The following is a 16,654-nucleotide window of genomic DNA, read 5'->3' on the forward strand; positions in this document are numbered from 1 at the left end:
GAACTCAGGAAGCTGAGTCTTCCTGTTTCTAAGCCAGTGCTCTGTCTACTGTGCCATCTAGCTGCCCTCTGCAAACCTTAAAATGCGATATAAAGGCTTAGTTATTACTGTTACTTACTATTTTATTATGGGAGAATTTTCCTGCCTAGAATGAGTTTACTCTTTAAAGTACTAGCATTAGTAGTTAACATAATATCCCTATAAACTCACATTTTTAAAGCCCTTTAAGGTTTGCAAAGGACTTTTCTTATAACAGTTTTCTGAGGTAGAGTGTGACAAGGGTTATTATCCCCATTATACAGATAAAGAAATGGAGGCTCTCAGAGGTTTAGCAACCTACCCAGTGTCAAAGGTGGGATTGGAGCCCAGGTCCTCCCACCTCAGAGTTCAGCACTCTGTCCCCTAGGCCACACTGCCTTTGAAAATTAAAAAGAGGCTGGCTCTCTGAATGAATGGCAGCTGACATTTATCTAGTGCTTTTTATAGACTCTCTCATTTGAGATGCACAGAAAACCTGTGAGGTTGGTGCTGTTATCGTCAGTGTTTTGTTAATGAGGAAGCTGGAGCTCAGTTTAAATGACTTACCCAGAATCCTCCCCAGTTGGCAAGCCTCACAGAGGCCAGATTTGAACCCAAATCCTGACTCCAAATCTAGCTTTTTATCCACTGGGCCACACTACACTGCTTCCTCAGAGCTAAGCCAGTGATTTCTTTACAAAAAAAATTTTTTTTTTGATCTCTGCTTTCTCTAAGACAAAATCAAATTGAGGCCAGCTTTAGGCATTAAGTGTTTCATGCCTGAGCTTCCTTGAAAGCCTAACAGGTTACAAACAGCCCAGTCCTTTTGGAGACTGACCTGATGAGATGGATTAAATCTCATCCCAGCACTAATGGTTTGTTTGTAATGAGCTTATCGCGAGCTTTCATATTTCCTCACCCAACATGAGTCAGTTTCCTTTCCCCATCGTCCCTCACTGTGTAGTTCAGGAATTCAATGGCTCGTACCCTCTTCCTTCATCTGCTGCTTTGTCGGGTTTGACTCAGCATGGACGGCTTTGTGTTGAGGAGCAGAAGCTGCTATTTCGGGAGCCAGGGCAGGCAGTAAGAGGGGGACGAGATCTGACGGGGCCTCCGTGGAAAGTCTGACTTTTGAGACATCACACCTGTCCCATTATGTGTCAGAGGGAATGAAACAGCCAGCGTTCTTGGAAAATGAGCCTAAGTCTCCTCATGTTAATGTGCTGTTCATTTGGGAGCAAAGTCTCGATGACTAAATGAAAGAAAATTTCCATTGTCTTTGTTACAAGTGCAGTTTTCCTTCTAGAAGAGAGTGCGGTTTTCCTTCTTAGCCTTTCTTGGGTTGCCAGGACTTTTTTTTTTTGATGGCTTGGCTAAAAAGAATGAAACGTGAGAGTGCTGGGGTAAGATAGACCTATATTGCTACAGATATCTCTTTAATTATGCAGATGACTCTGGGAGCATGCTATGCCATTGGAGAGAATGTCCAAACCCATGGGATCACAGATCCATTAATCTATTTTATTTGAGGAAAAGTCTTGACTGTGTAGAAGACCTCCCTCTCTGGTCCTTTCTTCCTGGCACAGTAGCTTTTGTCCACACAAATAAACCCAATAGGGGAATGTGTTTGAGATTTGTGATTGTGACCGCTATCTCTGAATCAAAAACTCACATTAGCTGGTTTCAAGACAAACCTTTTTCTGCCGTTGAGATCAGGTTAATGGGTTCTGCCGAATGATTTCCAACAGCTGTCCTGCCATGACCATGTTCAAGTTCTTACTTGTATTGTAGACCCATCATGGCGGTATATGGCTTGTGGGCTTGACTGGTAGAGGGGTTTTCAATCTTCCAGAGAAGAGCTACATTACAGCTATTTCAGCTTGTTGTATTAGTCTTCTGGGGTTGCTCCAAATCTGTGATTTCATCAGTGTTGTGTGGAAATTCCCTCTGAGAATACAAATCATCCCCTGTCCTGCCACTTAGAGATTTGTCTGAGGCAGTGAGGTTGTATCTCATGGTCACGTAGCCAATACGTGTGAGAACCCAGGTCTTGCTATGATGAAGCTCGCCTTATGCCAGCTTGGCCTTTCTATACCAGTTTTATAAAAGTGACTTTCAGTTGTCTGGACACTGCCCGAGTTAATGCTGTAACCTCATTCAGATAACTTTCCTAGCACTTTTGGTAACTTGTGTTGTGAATGCTTAACAGGAATTGAGCCCACTGGAAACATGGTGAAGCAGCCGGCCAAATTTACAGTGGACACTATTAGTGCTGGACAAGGAGATGTGATGGTTTTTGTGGAAGATCCCGAAGGAAACAAAGAGGAGGTATGTGGGCTTGAGGATGCCACTTCTTCCCTGGCTCGGCGCTTGGTCATAGTGCAGAACACAAGCCGGGCTATCAGCTGTCTCCATTAAACCCAGATTAGACGTGGTACCACCTGCTTTCAGCCTTTGCCCCATTGTTTCCCCAATAGCATCCATAGCCACTGGTTGATGGCATCATTTACTGGGTAGAACTTTGGGTGGACCCTCCTAGGACATTGAAAAACAAAAAGGATATTTGACTTTTTGTTTTGGGGAGTGATTTCCTTGGCAGAGAGACAGCTCTTATTCAGTCAACATCAATAAGCATTTATTATACACCCAGTATGTGGCATACACTGTGTAAAGCCCTGGGGATATGAAGACAGAAATGAAACAATACCTGCCCTCATGGAACTTACTTTTTATCAAGGAAACAAAATATATACAAAATAACTGAAAGGTAATTTGGGGGAGGGGATAAAAGATGGAGGATTTACCTTAATGTCAGATGCTTATTTTTAGGAAATATAAGGAATACTTTGGCTCATTGATGGCTGGACATGAATATTCTAGAATTTAAGAGTTCTTATCCCCTAAAGACAAAAGGTGGGTGGGTGAGTGTCTCTGAAAATGAATAATGAACTTTGGGCTTCCCATCTCCTCTCTAAAAGAAAATTAAAGTTTGGTATGGTGTTTTGTTTTCGTGAACTTCTGACTCTGTGGCCACTGTTGTTTGTTTAAACACTTTAGAATTCCTGTTGTTTTTAGGAATGTCTTGGAGAAGAGGTGGTTAGAGATCCCAAGTCAATGGCTTGAGAGACTGGTCCGGCAGTATATTGGCTGCTGGCTAAGACATTCCTGCAGTAGTAGAATGCCATCTCTGATAGTTCTTGGTGCTGCTTTTGCTTCTAGGCACAAGTGACTCCGGACAGTGATAAGAACAAGACTTATTCTGTTGAATATCTTCCTAAGGTCACTGGACTTCACAAAGTAAGATTTGGGCTTCTGGGGAGATCTGTTGGAGCTGGTAACCTAGGGTGGGGTTGAGACATCTTTAACCCTCACTGGTTAGCTGAGAAATTAGTAGTTCATTGTTTTAGATTTGTTGAACTTCACTTTGGACATCCTTTGCCATGACAAAGGACACTCATTGATCTTGCTTTAAACAAATCTCTAAAAGCTAAAACAAAGCAAAACAAAAAGCCTCTGATGTTTCCTGACTGCATAAATTACTAAACTGTGGGGATCTTTGTTAATGTGGAAGCTTAAATAATTTATACCTTCTTAACACTCAGCTGTAGGATCACTTTAAGCATTTCCCTAAGATGCCAACCCTTAAAACACCATGAGGAAAAGAAGGGGCTGAGAAATTAGAACAGAGAGGAATATGACAAAGCATGTTATCAGAGGGACCTTGTCCTGTCCAAGGTCCCAGGGAGATGGTGGAAAAACTAATACTAATAACAATAATAATGATGATGATGATAATAGCTAGCATTTATATATGTGCCAGGCATTGTCCTAAGCACTTTAAAAATATCATCTCTTTTGATCCTCACAACAACCCTGGGAGGAAGGTGCTATTGTTATCTTCATTTTACATTTGGGGAAACTCAGGCAGAGAGAGGGGAAGTGACTTGCTCAGGGTTGTATAGTTGTGTAGCACTGAGTGTCTGAGGCTTGATTTGAACTCAGGTCTTCCTGACTCCATGTCCAGTGCTCTATCCACTGCACTTCTAGCTGCTTCTGGTCTTGACATTCTTAATCTGACCACTGGAAACTCCATCTCGCTGTGCCCTTTGGTAGCATTAGAGTCCATTTGACCATGACAGATTGGTCTGTAGGATGTGGCTATGTGCTGGGAGCTTTAGCTGTTAGGTGACCACCTTCCAGTGGAGGCCAGTGATCTAATGTAGTTTTTCTGTTAGGAGAAGGCACCTGGGAGTGCAAAGGCTTTAAATATCTCTGTCTGTCTGTCTGCCTCTCTCTCCGTTATCTTCCTTGACTTCCTGTTAGGAAAGTGACCTCTGTGTCTTTGAAAATTCTTAAAGAGAGAGCTCACCCGAAGCCTACATTTTCTTCATCATCATCATCATCATAGCTAACATTTATATTGAGCCTACTGTGTGTAGCCTACTCTAGTGCCAGGCACTGTGCTAAGCACTCTATAGTTATTATCTCATTTGATCTTTGCAACAACCCTAGGAGGTAGGTGCTATTTTTAACCCCCATTTTACAGATGAGGAAACTGAGGAAAGCAAAGATGAAGTGATTTACTCAGTGTCACATAGCGGGGAGTATTTGAGGTTGGATTTGAACTCAGGTCTTCCTGACTCTAGGCCTAGTGCTTTCTACATTGTGCCATCAGCTGTCTCATATACATACCTATAATATTGGAGGAAACCTAAAATACTGGAGGTCTTCCTGCAAAACTGGTTCTTTGTGTCCTAGCCAATAGAGTCAAGCTATGCTTGCTTCCAGTTCAGTTGTTTCTAGGTAGCACCAATGGCCCACACTCAACCCACCCTGCAAGAGAGCAGGAGAACGCTCCCTGCCTTGTAGCTTCATCATGTATTTAAAGCTCTGTCATGCAAAGGAGACTTTGGCTGTGGTTACTTCTAAATATGGCAGGGCCATCTTTTAAAGGCCCTCACCTTTACTGAGGGCTGGATGTAACCATCTTTGGTCAAACTAGCTTTCATCCCCTAAATGCAAGCACAGGCTTTTTGGGGAAGGACTTCAAGGTTTTCCAGCTGTTCTCCAGCTTGGATGAGTGTTTCTTTTTCCTTTTGTTTTCATAAGTTCACATTTTTGCTGGTTGTACAGCAGCTATTGGTGAGCACAGGGATGGGGGTGAAAGGGAGGGAGTCCTTTTTATTCAGAGTTTCAAATATAAATCCTTTAGCCATTCATTTTCAGTGTCAGCATTCCTGACTTTGAATTTTATACTTGTCAAGCAAGAGATAGCCTGGCAGAGGAGGACTTGGAGGCAGCCATGATATTAAGGATCTAGTCCTGTTTCCCAGACTAATACCCCTCTGTGCCTCACTTTCCTTTCTTTCATCTGACGTGAGCCGGGTTGATGCTGAAATGGATTTAGAGTTAGAGAGCAGCTGTTGCAGTTGGGGAGAACTGAGTTTGGTTTTAAAACTTCCTCAGACACTCTTTAGCTGTGTTAACCTTAGACAAGTCATTTAACTTATCTGTACCTCAGTTTCCTAATATGTAAAATGGGGATAATCGTAGCACCTCCCTACCCCCAGGGTTGTTGTGAGGATCATGGATCAACATGTTAAATCTCTTCTTCTTCTTTCTCTTTCTCTTCTTTTTCTTCCTCCTCCTCTTCTCTTCTTCTTCCTCCTCCTCCTCCCCCTCCCTTAATTTCCTCATAATGAAGGAGTTTGACGTCATGGTTTTGGAGGTCTTCCCTTCTTGCTCTAACTTTATGATTCTATGGTCCAATGATTAGGTCCCTTCTAGCACTACCATTATGTCCAACAGGTTTTATTTTTTTCTACTTGTTTTATTTTTTAAGGTTTTACTTAGTCTTTTTATTTTCCATCACACTCAGTTTGTGACTTCTTTTCCCACCTCCTCCCACTCTGATTAAATCTTCCTTTGTATCATTGGGGGGAAAAAAAAGCAGTTCAGCAAAACCAACCAACCAGGTCAGATAGTGTATGTGGCATTCTGTATCCATTGTTCCTTGTCTCTCCACCAAGAGAAGGAAAGTGTTCCATCATCTCTTCACTGGGATGGAGATGAGTGCTCCAGCTCATCAGAGCTTGGCTCCACTGGTGGCTTTTGCAATGGGGGTTGGACATGCCTGAAGCCCCTTTCTCTGTTTCTTGCAGGTCACAGTTCTCTTCGCTGGTCAACACATCTCTAAGAGTCCATTTGAGGTCAATGTTGACAAGGCCCAGGGTGATGCTAGCAAAGTGACAGCGAAAGGACCAGGCGTGGAAGCCACCGGCAATATTGCTAATAAGGCAACTTACTTTGACATCTTCACGGCAGGTAGAGTGGCCTTTTCTTCCAGGACATAAAATCATGGCCCTGGGCTGTCCCATCATTTCTCTGAGCCTCAGTTTCTTCTTCTGTAAAAGGAGGGGATTGGCCTTGAAGGTCCTTTTTAGCTCTAAATTTTATCCTCTCCCAAGGAGCTTAGCTTCTGTTGGAGAGAAACCACATGTACATAGTAAATACAAGGTAACTCCAGGGGAAGAGGAGGGTAATCACTTGTGCCTGCAGGCTCAGTAATGACCCTTATGAGAGGTGCCACTTGAGATAAGTTACAACACTTAGCTTGACTTTCTGAAGTTGGATAAAACTTTGGTTAGTTATTAAAAATAGCTTTTTTTTTCAGACCCCAAATTTAAGCCCTGCTGAATGTGACTTCTAAGCATTGTTTTGTTGGGAGGGGTTGGGATACAGCCTAGGCTGGATGGCTGTTTGTGCTTTGGGGGCTGAAGGCTTCACAAGCCTCAAAAAAAAGGTCCTGAGTAACTGGCCATTTCTCCATCTTTCTCGGTGGTCCTTGGAGGTGGGGCAGGCAGGCTACCTGTGAATAGGTAGGCCTCAGGAAAGAGTTCATAAGCCAGGGGAAGTTATTTGTCAAGGCTATAAGTAGCCTAAAGCAGACTAAGCCAGTGGCCTTAGTGGAACATTTCTTCCACTGATTTTCTGAAGGAAACCTTTTTAAGAGGGGCAGGTTTAGAACCTGAGAACTTCAGAGGATTAACCTTTCCTGGCAGAGTGGAAGGGTTCCCACAGATGGACCAAGCCGATCTTAATCTCTTTCAACTGTGTTACCTGGGGAGGGAAGGAGACAGAGATGAGCTGATGGGCCACTATGGACCCTTCAAAATGAACATGAAGGAGAGGATGGCTTTGTTTCAGAGTTGTTTACTTAGAGGGACCTATGGTACCTTGGACCTTGGAGAGCAATTTAAATGGCATCCATCTCCCAGGACTCAATAAACCTAGGAAAGCAACTGGAGATCTGAGAGTCTAGCTTGGTCTCCATCGAGGGCTGAGCCAGGATTCCCAAGGTAAATGTCATTTCGTGCCATCTGTCCCATAAGGCTTTGATGCGACTTTGTACCTTCAAGCAATTCATTGAGTCATTTCTCTTCTGCAATGTAAGATTTTTCTATCTTTCAGTCTGCTAGCATTTTTAAGCACCTGCACTGTGCCAGGCTGTCTGCCAGGCGTGAAGGGTACAAAGAGCTAGATGCAAACAATTCTTGCTCTCAAGGAGCTTACCTGGTATGAAGGAAGACAATACATGTATGTGTGTATGCATATGCATATATGTATATGTATGTGCCTATATATTTAAGTATATAGGTGTATGTATATGTATGCCCAAAATAAATACAAGGTAATTTTTTTTTGGGTGGGGGCTGTGGGTGTAGCGTGCGGATGATATTGGCAGCAAGAAGAACTAGGACAGACCTCACATAGGAAGGGGTCATTGAGATGAGCCCTGAAGAAAACCAGGGATTCTAAGGAGAGATATGAGGCAGGAGGGCCCCTCCAGGCATGGGGAAAGGAGTACAAAGATTCTGATGACAGCTTCTCAAAGACCTTTCATCCCATCAAGATTAGCTCTCTGTGTTAAGGACAGAGAATCTTATTCTTCCTATGTGCCCCTTCTCCTCCCCCAAGCTTGGACAGTGGGTGTGAAGGTTTCTTGGCGTTTGATAATATTTCATGCTTTTCAAGACTCTTTCATGTTTATCTGATTGTGAGAGAGGTAAGGCAGGTATATTATCTTTTGACAAATGAGGCATCAGGTAATCAGGCATCTTCTCTCTGGTTACTGAGTTGAACAGATGTCTGACTCAGCTTTTCTTGGAACCGGTTGTTCAGCTTTTCAAAGATTTTCCCCAGGCATAGTTTGCTTTCTTGCTGTGAAATTTGGTAAAGCCATAGCTTGGCTAACGTTACTGTTTCATGTAATATCTTTACCAGAGGGACCCAAGCATAAGCAGTCCGTCTGCTAGCAATTATGGGACCAACTGTTCTATTGTGTGTGATGCAGAATAGACTCTAGGGTCTTCTGTCTTTTGGGTTGTGAACTTCCTGAGGGAGGTGTCTGACCTCTTGCAAAATGATGGATCTCTTGCAGGAGCTGGTGTGGGAGACATTGAAGTTGAAGTGGAAGACCCTCAAGGGAAGAAAACAGTAGAAATGGTCATGGAAGACAAAGGGAACCAGGTCTACCGCTGTGCCTACAAACCCGTTCAGCCTGGTCCCCATGTGGTCAAGGTCTCATTTGCTGGAGAATTTATTCCCAAAAGCCCCTTTACCGTGAATGTTGGTGAAGGTGGGTACTTTAGCAGAATGAAAAGAGTCATTATTTGTGTTATTTAGGAGAACTGAATTCCTGCTGTCTCCCTAGGGATCTAGTTGATACAGAAATGCCTTTTGTGTTTCTCTCTTATAGTTAAAGTGACTTTATGACTCGAAAGTTGACAGCACAAAAAGATTTGTGCTGTCTTTGGCGCCCTCAGCTCCAGAGAATGTGAACTTAAAGAATAGACTTCTTTCTCCAGCTTCTTCCTTTTATTTTTTCACTCTCTCATTCTCTCCTAAACCAGTACTGAACTTGGTTTCTCCTTATTCTGTCCCCTGCTCCTGCACTCTGCAGCCTTCTCTCTCCTGATCCATTTCATTTGGGGGATTTTGGACTTCACAACGAATAATGGCTTCCTAATTGAGAGGGGCTGTTCCAAGCCGGCTTGCTGGTAAGGGGTGGGCAAGGCGGTGGTCCTGGGCTTTTCTTGGCTTGTGCAGCAGCATGTCATGCATGCTGTATTTGTCATCCTTGTGGGTGAAAAACCAAACCACTGTGGTCATCTCTGAATCACTGATCCAAACGTGCTGGAGCCACCACAGTGCTGGTAGCCAGGGTGCAGTGAGATGGCACTGAAGAAGAGCCCTTGCAGCTGATTCTGTTTAAACTCCCACCATTAGCTAGTGGCTTGATTTACTTTAGTGTTATGCTTTTTAATGTTATGACTATAAAGGTCGATCGTAACTCTCCCTCAGAGTCTGTAACGTTTCCTAGCATTTTTCTCACCCTTTGAATTATTACACAGCCCATTTACTAAACAAGAATCTTTTTTTTTTTTTAAATAGGGAAGCCCACGGGCAGCTGGGTGGTGCAGTGGATAGAGCACTGGCCCTGGAGTCAGGAGGACCTGAGTTCAAATCTGGCCTCAGACACATAACACTTACTAGCTGTGTGACCCTGGGCGAGCCACTTAACCCTAATTGCCTCACCAAAAAAATAAATAAAATAGGGGAGCCCTGTCAAGATTTATTTCCATTATGACCAGCTGATTTCTCACTCGCCTTGACACTGGGCAGAATTGTAAGTTCATAAACAATGTTGTCTCTCTGAGACATATTTTAGGAAAGTATTTAAATTTTTTAAAAAATCCCATAAAAGCATTTGAAAAGTTGGCCTTTCTCTTTATGGAGTAAACAGCTGAGGTCATTGACCCATGCATAGAAAATACCATCCTCTCTCCTACTGAAAGTTAGTATTCTTCTTTTATCTTCCTATGGCAGAGAAGCCAGAAAAGGGAGCTTAAAACTTAAAACTCCAGTGATGAGGGACTGTGAAGTTGGCAGTTAGGTTTAAGAAAAAACAATCCTGTACTATACATTTTGTCCAATGAATCCCCATTACCTTTGCTAATGAGACTTTCCCACTTGGCATTGTTTTCCAATGCGTTTCCTGTGCTTTTTATTGTTTTTTTTTTTAATCAGAAATAGTCCATTTCTTAAAAATCAGTCTTCAGATTTTTGGCTTTCTCAAGAGTGGGTAAACTGTTAGCAATTTCTGACCTTCATTTGAGTGTTGGGTTTTTTTTTTTAAACCTACTTTAAACTAGACACAGAGCTCACATTGAGCAGCATTTTTGGGTAAAGAGTCATGGCTTTGCACATATGCCAACCATTTTATAATGTGTAGTTTTTGAGCCTCAAACAGTCTCTATTAGCAGAGATTGGGTTGGACCAGTTGGGTGTTTTTTGTTGTTTTTTAAAATTTCTTCTCCTCCTTGACTCTAGTCTGGCTGCAGCCTAGGGAGAAAATAAGCTTTAAAAATGGCTGACCCAGGATCTGGCCCGCAATCAGACGTTTAAAATCCCATTAGTTGATGGGGCTTTAAAGGGAGTCTTAGACAAGTCTGATGTTCCTAATTACTGGGCTCTTGGGCAGTGCACTGGGGTTTGCATGGAATCCAGTGATGTGGTCTGAACTCCACCTTCCCTTCCCAAGATGGAATCAATGGGAACCTTCAGCCGGTCCCAGTGGCTCACCAGCCTGACCCGATCATGCCAACTTTGTTTCCATCTGTGTCGTGGCTGGACAAAGCTATGCTTCTGTGTGTGCTGGTTTCGTGCGTGCTCTGAATGGGACCTTGGGTCTTGGGGGCGATGTCAGCATTTTCTTTCTGTAAAGTAAACAGCTTTTTTGGTGCATGGCGGCTCCAAAGCTGCCTTGGCCGGCTTAGGTGGACTTGGGGAATGAAAGACTGATCTGATGCCTGAATTGTGTCTGCAGCCTGCAATCCAAATGCCTGTCGGGCCAGTGGTCGAGGCCTGCAGCCCAAAGGAGTGAGGATCCGAGAGACGGCAGACTTTAAAGTGGACACCAAATTGGCGGGAAGTGGGGAGCTCAGTGTGATGGTGCGGGGGCCCAGTAAGTACCATTTTCCTTGTTCATGTCAAGTCAGACAAGCATTTATTAGGCGCTGGGGATATAGTCTAGGATCCCAAGGAACCCACCATCTAAGTGTAAACAACTCTGCACAGACAAGATACAGGGAAAATGGGAGATAATCATAGAGGGAAGGCTCTGTCATTAAAAAAAAAGCTTGAATTGATACCATTTTTACAGCGCTGTAATTTCCCCCAGCACCCTGCCCTCTCTCAGAGAGCCGTCTTATATAATAAGTAAAATTTTTTAAAGTAAGAAGAAGAGGGGAAAAAATCAGTATAACTGATTATGAATTGAAAAAGTCTAAAATAGGTGATATGCCATACTCCTGGGCCACTCACCTCTGCAAAGGGTGGGGTAGGGGTATCTTTGTTATTTCTTCTTTGGAGCCAGGCTTGTTCTTTGTAATATTGCAATAACTTAGCTTTGGGCAAATAACTTAATCTCTCTGGGCCTCAGTTTCCTCATTTGTAAAATGAGGGGATTGGATTGCTTCAGATCTATGGTCTTGTGACCTCAGATTGTAGCAGTGCAAGCACGTTTCTCTGAGTCATACCTGAGCTCTGGAGTTCTGGTCTGTGGCCTTGGACCAATCATCTGCCCTCTTGGAGTGTTTGTCTTAGGCCAGTAGATAGCAAGAGCCAGGTGCTTGGCACAGTCGATACTTTAAAAGTGCTTGTTATTCGTGAAGGAATTCGTTTTGTCATCTGTCATAAGTATCATGCCTTCCTACATTGAAGGATCATTCTAAAGTCTGCGAGTGATGACAATATACGGAAGTGCTTTATTGAGAGAAGTGGGAGGCAATATTGTTACCTTCTAGAGACACAGGAAATGCTTCCATTATCATGGTGATGTTGAAGGCTCCAACAGCTTGGCCTCCTGGCTTCCCCTGGGGTTGACCCCACCTATGCTAGATCACTCAGCACTGGCCTTCTTCCCCTTTTCACTCTGCTTGGAATTCATCTGGCACCCAAAAGCCATTGACTGAAGCTTTGATTGCCACACCCTTTTACAGATGGTGTTCTAGACACTGGGTGGGGGACTGGCTTAGATGTCTTTTATTGATTAATCCGGTTCATTCAGCAAACATTCTCTGAATGGCTGCAGGATCCCAAGTGCTGTTCCAGGTTTTGGAGAGAAGAAAACCAATCCAAACCAAACCTAGCCTCTGCCTGCAAGGAGCTTACCATCTACTTTATGAAAAACGAGACTAAGAGTGCTGATTTTCTCAAAAGTTGCTCAGTTATGTGAAGGGGCTCTGTATGCCATTGGGTGTTGGGGAAGTGGGGCGGGTTCCTCGTCCCCGCCTCCATTTCGGCTCCTTAACTGAAGGACTGCTATCCTTGTCTTGTTTTCAGCTGCTCTTCCCGTTCTCATGAATTTTTTGCTTATTATTTATTATTATTATTACATCATCATTATTTAAGCCATCAGAAGTAGCTTCAGCAGGTTCAGTCATGGGGGCTCAGAAATCTCCTGCTGGCTTGTTGTAGTATGGTCCTGGGTGTTGGGCCGAGGAAGGAATCTTGCTCCGAGAGGACAGATCAGACTTGACCAACACCCAAGATTGGACATGACTTGTTGTGTTGCTGTATGGGAGGCTGTGGTTCTAGGCGGGCTGATGCCAGAGCAGCGTGGGGGCAGCCCTTGTTCTGGGCCTGTTGCAACAAGAACTGAAGAGTTGTCTGACCTTGGGTCCCATGAGTGACTCACCACCTTTCCTTGCCAAACCACAAGGCTAGACGTAAAGCAAGTTCCTACCTGTTATCCCAGACTCAGGTTTTAGATACAGTGTCTAAAAACTGTTCTCTGAGAAGAAGCCTGTGGGGGCTTTTCAAGTTCAATGCTTCTGCTTGGCTTGGCCGGCTTGGATTGAGACATGCTTGCCCTGATAGCTTTGAAACAAGCGTTCCCCCTAGACCTTACAGTTCGAATCCAGCCACAGACACTCACTACCTGTGACCTTGAACAAGTCATTTAACCTTGTCTACCTCAATTTCCTCAGCTCTAAAATGGAGATAATAATAGCACCTGCCTTCCAGGGTTGTTGTGAGGCTCAAATATTTGTAATCATAGATATTTATTTACTAGAATTCCCAAACTTATTTGGTCTACCGCCCCCTTTAAAAAAATTATTCAGTGCCATCTAGGAAATCTACTTTCTTTAATCCTTTAATGTTTTTTGAAATTTGTGCCATTTTGAATCACTGCTGCCCCCTGGATTGTTCCAGTGTGCCCCAGGGGTGGGATTGTCCACTTTGTGAACCTATGTATATAAATACTTGGACCGGTCTTTGAGAAGCATTTAGCACAGTGCCTGGCACATATTAGGTGCTATATAGGTGTTTATTCTCCCCCCATCCCCCTTCCCCACACACAAAGGAGGAGCTTTGGTCACTGTCTAGGTAGATAGTATGATGTAGTGGGGTTATAGGATCATCAGTGAGGAACTGAATGGAGCCTCAGAAAGAGACTGTTTAGAGATGAGGAAACCGAGGGATTTTCTGATTTTGTATTAATCACATCATGGGAAATGGAAGGGGAGAAGCAGCATAACTTTTCATTTGCCTTAAAAATTCCATGATGTGAGGGACCTTCTCCATGCAGAGAGGCACCTTCCAGCCTTTCACTTAAGGTGGGCTTGGAAAGAGCGGCCCACCCTGTGGTGTGGGAACCCCCTCCAGTTTAGGAAGATGGAACGATGGGGATTATTTATGTCCTGTCTATCTGAGTTACTGTACTCTCACCCCAGTCAGTTAAGGTTGATTTCATGTCACTAAAAGTAGCATTTTCTGATTTCAGTTTCCATTCAGAGAGGCCCCAAGGCCTGTCTGAAGGGTATGGCCATCAGCCAGTGAACAGTCAGGGTGAATGAATGGCTTCCCCTTCCTGCCCAACCAGGTTTTTAATCTCTCTTAATTGATAATTAGAGCTGTCCAGCTCTAAACTGAGAGAATTGGGATGGGGAGATTCCACTTTCCCCATCCCCATTTCACAGATGGGCAAATTGAGGCACAGAAGTTAAGTGCCTAGCCCAGGGTGGCACAGCTAATAAATGCCTGAGGCAGAACTGGAATCTTCCTGATGCTAGTTCTGGCTCCCCAGCCCATGTTGTTAATGAACTTGATTATCTAACAAACACCAGCAGTCCAACAGAAGGAGCAGCCTAGCCTCAAAGAAAGCCTTAAGCTCCGCTCTTCCGTGTTAACTAAAAGCATCAGCTCCGACAAGACAAAGTAATGGCAGCAGCCTGGGCACGCGCGGGCCTGCTTGTGATTGGTCACTGCTGCTTCCCCCTTGATTTTAGTAGACGCGTGGAGCTCTTCTCATTCTGCTTTGTGCTGTAACATTGCATTTTTCTTTCCGTATTTCCTTGTGTTCTTAACATTGTTTATGGCATACCAATGTGGTGTTAAGCCTGTTCAGAGGTCCTGAGTCCAGATCCAAGCTCTAGCTCCACAGGTAAGTCAGTTACATTCTCTGGGCCTCAGTTTCCTCTTTACAATGAAAAGTTTGGCTTAGATGGGCCCATGGGCTCCCTTCCCTTCTTGGTCTGGATTGATTGCATCATAAGCTTTCTTCCCCTCTCCCAACCACCTCCCAGTGTTAGATCTAGAAGCTCTTTCCAGTTTCTGTTATTCCAAATAAAACAATAATGAAGTTAGGAAGTTTTTTGTGTCTTTTTTTTTTTTAAACACAGTAAGGATTTTTGTTTTACTATTTTAATTACCTTCTTATTGGACCTGTTTTGTTTTTTGTTTTTGGTTAGGCAATGGGGTTAAGTGAGTTGCCCAGGGTCACACAGCTAGTAAGTGTTATGTGTCTGAGGCGGAATTTGAACTCAGGTCCTCCTGACTCTAGGGCTGGTGCTTTATCCATGGCGCCACCTAGCTGCCCCTTAATTACCATCTGATAGAGTCCTAATAATGAGATCTCTGGGCCAAAGGGAATGATCAGTTTGGTTCCTCTTACTGGTCTTGTCAGATGCCCGGCACACAGTAGGTGCTTAATAAAGGCTTATTGACTTGACGCCCCAGAAAGATTACAGCTGTTCACAGTGTAGTGTGGTCCAATGGCTACTCCTCCCTTAGCCCCACCAGCACTGAATTTGGTTGTTTTTGGCCTGCCGTCCACTCTCTTCCTCCTCCAGGTTGACTCAGGGTTCTCAAGGGCCATGCCACAGCCACAGGCTGCCGAGTTAGAAAGGCTTTAGATATGGGCCTAGCCACGGACTGGAGATCTGTCTGAGAACCAGTCCAGCCAAGTCTGAAGACATTTGTCACCAGACTGGCCAAAGATGGGAAGAACTGCCGAGCCGTAGCTGCTCTTGAAGGCTGCTTGCTAAGTCATAGCAGGGTGGCATTGGTGGAGAGCGGGGAGCCACGTTGGCAAAGTCATAGAAGTAGAACTGTAGAAGCAACTCTTGTTTTAGATGGATGGGTATAAAATGGGTCCTCAAAGCTGTTTTAATTTGCACTTCTCTCCTTAGAGAGTTTGGAAGAAACTCTCCAGCAATGGCTACAATTTGCACTTTCTTCAGTTATTATTTTCTTGTGTCTCTGACCATTTTATCCACTGGGGAGCATGAGAATGACTCTTGTAATTTGAAAGGATTCATTATGGCTCCTTAACATCTAATTTTCCCCTCAGGCATTTGCCATACTCTCAAGGTAAAATTTCTTTTCATTTTGGAATACGTTGTTGTACAAAATTCCTTTAATTTTATATGCTATTTACTGATTTTTTTGGTAATTTCTTTCAATTTCTTTCCAGTAATTTCTTTCATTGTTTGATAGGTTTCTTTTCCCTATACTTGAGATATGCTGTTTCTTTGTCTTGCTATGTGTGTTGATTTTTTCCTGTGTTGATAACAGTATGGGGTATTGCTATTGGCTGTGGATTATTGATCCAATTTGCTGTTAGTCTGAACTCACTTTGCACTAGAAGGTCATCCATTCTTCCTAAAGAGTGTCTGGGACATTCTCAGCCAGACTTCAACAGTGATCTCTTGTTTTGATGTAGCTTGGTGTGCTGGGTCTGTACTAAGACAGGGATTGGCTCAGTGATTTCAATGGTAGAGGGAATTCCCAGAGGAGGAAATGTCCTTCACCAATGCAGGTCTGCACCTCCTCTGAGATGTACACCCTCAAAGTGCAAAGAAAAACAATTCCCTGAAGTGGCTGTATGTATTCAAATTTACAATATTCAAAGTTATAATCATGTAAAATATGGTTACCTGTCTTAGCTCAATGGAAATTGCATGCTTCAAGAAGGACTCTCCCAGTTCTCCTCCTACCTCTCTGTCTGCTCCTGCTCCATCTCTTTTACTGGATCCTCCACCAGATCACCTTAGGAATCCCACAGGGCTCTGTCCTGGGCCCTCTTCACTTGGTGATCTCATCAGCTCCCATGGATTTAATAACCATTTTTATGCTAGTGATTCTCAAGTCTCTCTATGCTGCCCCTGCTGACCTCCAATCTATCATCTCCAGCTACCTTTCACACATCTTGAACTGGATGTCCAGTAGACATCTTAAGCCCGACACATGCAAAATAGAACTCATTATCTTTCCCCCTAAACCTTCTTTC

At 43.7% G+C, this 16,654-nt stretch overlaps 1 protein-coding gene across 6 annotated transcripts in view; it reads left to right on the top strand.

The window, feature by feature from the left end:
• The window catches only part of FLNB (filamin B), a 155,881-nt gene that overhangs the window by 63,056 nt on the left and 76,171 nt on the right, over positions 1-16,654 (top strand). For all 6 annotated transcript variants that reach the window (XM_020968927.2, XM_020968928.2, XM_020968929.2 and 3 more), the window contains exons 5-9: positions 2,228-2,346; positions 3,238-3,315; positions 6,180-6,342; positions 8,459-8,656; positions 10,907-11,044. In XM_020968927.2, coding sequence (XP_020824586.1) covers positions 2,228-2,346; positions 3,238-3,315; positions 6,180-6,342; positions 8,459-8,656; positions 10,907-11,044 — 696 coding nt within the window. The remainder of the gene's footprint in view (positions 1-2,227; positions 2,347-3,237; positions 3,316-6,179; positions 6,343-8,458; positions 8,657-10,906; positions 11,045-16,654) is intronic.

The sequence above is a fragment of the Phascolarctos cinereus genome, unplaced genomic scaffold (assembly GCF_003287225.1).
Source record: "Phascolarctos cinereus isolate Bilbo 61053 unplaced genomic scaffold, phaCin_HiC Scaffold_4;HRSCAF=312, whole genome shotgun sequence".
NCBI lineage: Eukaryota > Metazoa > Chordata > Mammalia > Diprotodontia > Phascolarctidae > Phascolarctos > Phascolarctos cinereus.